Source organism: Stegostoma tigrinum, chromosome 46 (assembly GCF_030684315.1).
Source record: "Stegostoma tigrinum isolate sSteTig4 chromosome 46, sSteTig4.hap1, whole genome shotgun sequence".
In the NCBI taxonomy this organism is placed as follows: domain Eukaryota; kingdom Metazoa; phylum Chordata; class Chondrichthyes; order Orectolobiformes; family Stegostomatidae; genus Stegostoma; species Stegostoma tigrinum.
The window spans coordinates 11192516-11198400 of NC_081399.1; the positions used below are offsets into that span (position 1 = coordinate 11192516).

The following is a 5885-nucleotide window of genomic DNA, read 5'->3' on the forward strand; positions in this document are numbered from 1 at the left end:
AGGGTGGAGGGGTTTTGAGGGGATTCTGAGAGACACCGAAAGGGGGTTCGCATTCCTTGATCCATGTCGCCCGCTGTTCCGGGATGATCTCGTTTCTCTCCCCCATGTGTGCCCGTGCCCCCCTCTCTCAGACAGAGGCTGCAGTATCACCTGCCCCTTTCCCCATTTATTATCACAGTCCCAACCTCTGGGAATGCTCCCCACACCGTCGCCACCCCCCGCAGTGTACCAGGTGCTATGTAAATGCAGTTCTTTACCCAGCCACCAAAATCCAGTTGTATCGAGTTATAGATCTTTATATAAATATATACAATGTTTATATAAAATACCAGACCAGATAAAAATATATACAGACAGGTGCAACGGGGCATGGACAAGCAGGAAATTTGAGAGGGCTGCTCGAACGGCACGCCCACTAAAAGGAGCAGAGTAGTCCGAGGCGCACCAGGTGTGAGCCAGACATTCTCAGGCTCACGTCAACGTGGGGAGGCAGGCTTTCAAATTGGAGGGTGGTGGGGGTGCTATTGGAAGGTCAGCGGCAGTGTGCGCGATTGGAGGGGAGGAGGGTGGGATTTCGGGATGGGAGCGGGGGATTGGAAACTGTGCAAATTAAGAAGTGTAGGGAACTCGAGAGGAGGGGGTAAGATTAAGAAGGGCAGGGGGAGGAGGATGAGCAGGGCAGCGGGGATTAGGAGGGGGGGGGAGGGGGAGGATTAGGTGGGGGAGGTGTGGATTAGGAGGGGGACAGGGATTTAGAGGGGAGCGGCGGAGGGTTTGGAGGGGAGGGGGGAGGATGAGGAAGGGGAGGGGAAGTATTAGGAGAGGAGGGGGAGAATTAGGAGTGGGAAGTATTAGGAGGGGGACTGGAGGATTAGGTGGGGGAGGGGACGATTAGGAGGGGGTCAGAGATTCAGAGGGGAGGGGGAGGATTGGGAGGGGGAGCATTAGGTGGGGATGGGGAGGAGATGGGGGGAGGTGGGTGGTGGGGAAGGAAGTGGAGGAGGTGGGGGGTGGGGGTGAGTGCACGGGCGAGCTGCCGAAGCTGTGCACTGATTGGCTGCTCCCAGCCCCCAGTCCTGTTCTCCTCTTGGGACCAATTGGTGCCAGTTTGAAGGGAGCTGGAGGCAGCATACGGCCTAGTCACCTTTGGGGTGGGGGGGTGCAGGGTGGTAAATATGCAGCCAGCGGTGTGAGGCAGTGCCCCCGCTCCACCCCCGACTCAGCCCGAGCTGACACTGCCACGAGACCGTGCTGTGCTACCGTCACCTCCCTTTGCTAAATTGTCCCCGATGGGTGGTGCCAGAGTGCGCGCACGTCAGGTGGTCTGTGGGTGCGGCGCCGAAGGGAGTGGTTGGGGGGGAGTCGGGTGGGGGTGGTGTGGGGGGTGGGGGTTGGTCACACGTGGGTCTGCATGCGCTGCTGATAGGGCCTCCCATGTTCCGACTGCTGGGACGAAGAGTAGGAGAAGCGGGAGTTGCCGGAGAACTTGGGGGCGATGCCGGCAGGGTCGAACAGCCGCTCCAGGTTGGCCGGCCGGCTGTAGGTGGCCAGGCCGGCGCACGGTGGGTAGCTGTAGGCGTCGAACGAGAGCTGGCTGCCCGCTTCACCCGCCGCCTCCGCCCCGTACTCGGGCAGGCGGCCGTAACACGAGGCCAGGAGCCCAGCGGCGCCCCCCGCTGTCCCATAGCCGCTGGCGTGCGAGAGCCTGGAGTGTGGCCTCCCCTCGTACCGCGGACCCCCCGAAGGCCCGTACTCCGGGTATAGCAGAGTCCGTGACGGCAAACGCTCCTCCTGCCCCCTCACATTGTAATAGCCGTTGGTCGGGTCCTGAGGCCAAGTGGGAAGGTGAGGGTTATTGCGATTAAATTGGTGGGGCAGAGGGGGAAGGTGGTGAAGAGAGACAAACAGGTTAGTTCGAGGCGGGTGTGTCTCCCCAAATAACACCCCCTCACTTATCCTCCCCCCTGCCCTCTCCATCCCAGAAGACACCAGCCTCCAACAACAGTGCCCCCCTGCAGTGCCCCCGCACACTGCGGCACCCTCACATGTCAAACCCCAATGGTGGGTCTGGGGTGGACTTCATTCCGCCCCCTTCCTGTCCCAATCCTGCCCCTCGACCCAAATCATGTCCCCCCACCTGCCTCCCCACCCACCCTCTGTCATCCCCCTCAGCCCTCAAACTCAGCCGTCCGAAATCCCAGAGGGTGGTGGTTGGGGGTGGGGTTTTGGCGAGGGGGAGTGGGTTTGGTCCCCGGACCCAGGTGGAGAGGAGCAAACTGGAGAGGAGGGGGATGGAAGGGGAGGGGGAAGGAGGGGGAGGGGAAAGGAGGGTAGAGGGAGGGAGCGGAGGGGGAAGGAGCGAAGGGGGATGGAGGGTAGGGGGATGGAGGGGGGGTGAAGGAGGGGAGGGTGAAGGAGGGCAGTGGGGAGGGGAGTGGGAAGGAGGGGAGGGAGATGGAGGGGAGGGGGACGGAGGGGAGGGGGACGGAGGGGAGGGGGACGGAGGGGATGTAGTTTACTGTGAGGGTGTTTGAGGGATGGTGTTTGGAATAGGAGGGAGTGAGATGGAATCAGAGGGATGGAATGGAGTGGGTTAGAGGGGTATAGGTTGGAAGAGAGAGTGTTGGAAAGGAGACGGATGGAGGAGGGTGTTTGGGGGGGTGGTGGGGAGGGTATTGCAGGGGAGGGGATGGAGGGGAGGGGGTGGTGGGGAGGGTATTGGAGGGGAGGGGTGGTGGGGAGGGTAGTGGAGGGGAGGGTAGTGGAGGGGAGGGGGTGGAGGGGAGGGAATTGGTGGAGAAGGTTTTGGTGGGGAGGGGGTGGAGGGGAGGGGGGTGGAGGGGGAGGGGGTGGAGGGGAGGGAATTGGTGGAGAAGGTTTTGGTGGGGAGGGGGTGGAGGGGAGGGGTTGGAGGGGTGGGGGTGGAGGGGTGGGTATTGGTGGGGAGGGTATTGGTGGGGAAGGGGTGGAGGGGTGGGGGTGGAGGGGAGGGTATTGGTGGGGAGGGGGTGGAGGGGAGGGTATTGGTGGGGAGGGTATTGGTGGGGAGGGTATTGGTGGGGAGGGGGTGGAGGGGTGGGGGTGGAGGGGAGGGTATTGGTGGGGAGGGGGTGGAGGGGAGGGTATTGGTGGGGAGGGTATTGGTGGGGAGGGGGTGGAGGGGTGGGGGTGGAGGGGAGAGTATTGGTGGGGAGGGTATTGGTGGGGAGGGGATGGTGGGCAGGGGATGGAGGGGAGGGTATTGGTGGGGAGGGGGTGGAGGGGTGGGTGTTGAACAGGACAGGGAGGTGGGGGAGAGTGCGAGGGGAGAATTGTGCAAGGGGAGAGAGTGTGCAAGGGGAGAGTGTGGACAGGGAGGGATGGGGCCTAGCGTTTGAAACAGAGAAAGAGCGTCCCCTACCTTTAGCTCGCAGTCCTCCCTCGTGTCCAATGTATCCGATCGCAAATCCGGCTTCATATCCATATCATCCTGAAAGGCCTGGGATAATGGGGGACGGGGTGGGAGAGAGAGGGAGGGAGGGAGAGGGAGAGGGAGGGGGAGAAGGAGGGAGAGAGAGAGCGAATTAGTGAATGTGGGGGAGAGAGAGAAACAGAGAATCATGAAAGAGAGAGAATGAGAGGCAGAGAACAAGAGAGAGAGAGAATCAAAAAGTGAGGGAATGAGAGAATGTGGGAGAGAATGAGAGAGACAAGGAAGAGTGAGGGATTGGTACAGAGAGACAGAGAGAGGTAATGAGGGAGTGAGAGTGAGAGAGAGAGAGAATAAGATGGGAGAGGAAACAGAGAGACAGAATGAGATAGAGACAGAGGGAATGAGAAACAAGCTATAAGACGGCATGAGAGAGAGACTAGGGCAGGTCTCCATGTATCTGGCCTCCATTTTCTCCCACTTAGTCCAGGAACTCCCCATCTACGTCTGTGACACCACCCACACCCTCCACCTCCTCCAGGACTTCCAATTCCCCGGTCCCCACACCTCATTTTCACCATGGACGTCCAGTCCCTATACACCTGTATTCCTCATGCAGATGGCCTTAAGGCCCTCTGCTTCTTCCTGTCCCACAGGCCCGACCAATCCCCCTCCACCAACACCCTTATCCGCTCAGCCTAACTCATCCTCACCCTCAACAACTTCTCTTTCGATTCCTCCCACTTCCTACAAAGGGGGTGGCCACGGGCACCCGCATGGGTCCAAGCTATGCCTGCCTCATTGTAGGTTACATGGAACAGTCCCTCTTCCGCACCTACACAGGCCCCAAACCCCACCTATTCCTCCGTTACATTGATGACTGTAACGGCGCCGCCTCTTGCTCCCAAGAGGAGCTCGAACAGTTCATCCACTTCACCAACACCTTCCACCCCAACCTTCAGTTCACCTGGGCCATCTCCAACACATCCCTCACCTTCCTGGACCTCTCAGTCTCCATCTCAGGTAACCAGCTGTACACCGATGTCCATTTCAAGCCCACCGACTCCCACAGCTACCTAGAATACACCTCCTCCCACCCACCCTCCTGCAAAAATTCCATCCCCTATTCCCAATTTCTCCGCCTCCGCCGCATCTGCTCCCAGGATGAGGCATTCCACTCCCATACATCTCAGATGTCCACGTTCGTCCAGGACCGCAACTCCCATCCCCGCCCCCGCCTCCCCCCACACCCCCACCCCACCCCGCAGTGGTCGAGAACGCCTTTGACCGCATCTCCCGCAACACATCCCTCACACACCACCCCTCCACCCCCCCACCACAACCGCCCCCATAGGATCCCCCTCATTCTCACATACCACCCCACTAACCTCCGGATACAACGCATCATCCTCCGACATTTCCACCATCTACAATCCGACCCCACCACCCAAGACATTCTTCCATCCCCACCCCTGTCTGCCTTTCAGAGAGACCACTCTCTCCGTGACTCCCTTGTTCACTCCACACTCCCCTCCAACCCCACCACACCCAGCACCTTCCCCTGCAACCGCAGGAAATGCTACACTTGCCCCCACACCTCCTCCCTCACCCCTATCCCAGGCCCCAGGATGACATTCCACATTAAGCAGAGGTTCACCTGCACATCTGCCAATGTGGTATATTGCATCCACTGTACCCGGTGTGGCTTCCTCTACATTGGGGAAACCAAGCGGAGGCTTGGGGACCGCTTTGCAGAACACCTCTACTCGGTTTGAACTAAAAAACTGCACCTCCCAGTCGCGAACCATTTCAACTCCACCTCCCATTCCTCAGACGACATGTCCATCATGGGCCTCCTTCAGTGCCACAATGATGCCACCCGAAGGTTGCAGGAACAGCAACTCATATTCCGCTTGGGAACCCTGCAGCCCAATGGTATCAATGTGGACTTCACAAGCTTCAAAATCTCCCCTCCCCCTACTGCATCCCAAAACCAGCTCAGCTTGTCCCCGCCTCCCTAACCTGTTCTTCCTCTCACCTATCCCCTGCCCCCACCTCAAGCTGCATCTCCATTCCCTACCTACTAACCTCATCTCACCCCCTTGACCTGTCCGTCTTCCCCGGACTGACCTATCCCCTCCCTACCTCCCCACCGATACTCTCCTCTCCACCTATCTGCTCCTCTGTCCATCTTCGGTCCCCCTCCCCGTCTCTCCCTATTTATTCCAGTTCCCTCTCCCCATCCCCTTCTCTGATGAAAGGTCTGGGCCCGAAACGTCAGCTTTTGTGCTCCTGAGATGCTGCTTGGCCTGCTGTGTTCATCCAGCTTCACACTTTGTTGTCTCAGATTCTCTAGCATCTGCAGTTCCCATGATCTCAGGTCTGAGGAGTAACTGCACACACACACACACACACACACACACACACACACACAGTTCCTCTCCCTCACACACACACTGTTCCTCTCTCTCTCACA

The 5885-nt window shown here is 59.3% G+C and overlaps 1 protein-coding gene across 1 annotated transcript; it reads right to left on the reverse strand.

The window, feature by feature from the left end:
* Positions 1-286: 286 nt before the first annotated feature.
* Positions 287-3503, reverse strand: LOC125449528 (kin of IRRE-like protein 1). The gene is made up of 2 exons (XM_059642814.1): positions 3401-3503; positions 287-1827 (listed from the first exon to the last, which is right to left on the reverse strand). Exons 1-2 carry the CDS (start codon positions 3461-3463, stop codon positions 1396-1398), a joined length of 495 nt encoding a protein of 164 aa, XP_059498797.1. The 5' UTR covers positions 3464-3503; the 3' UTR covers positions 287-1395.
* Between the last annotated feature and the right edge of the window lie 2382 nt (positions 3504-5885).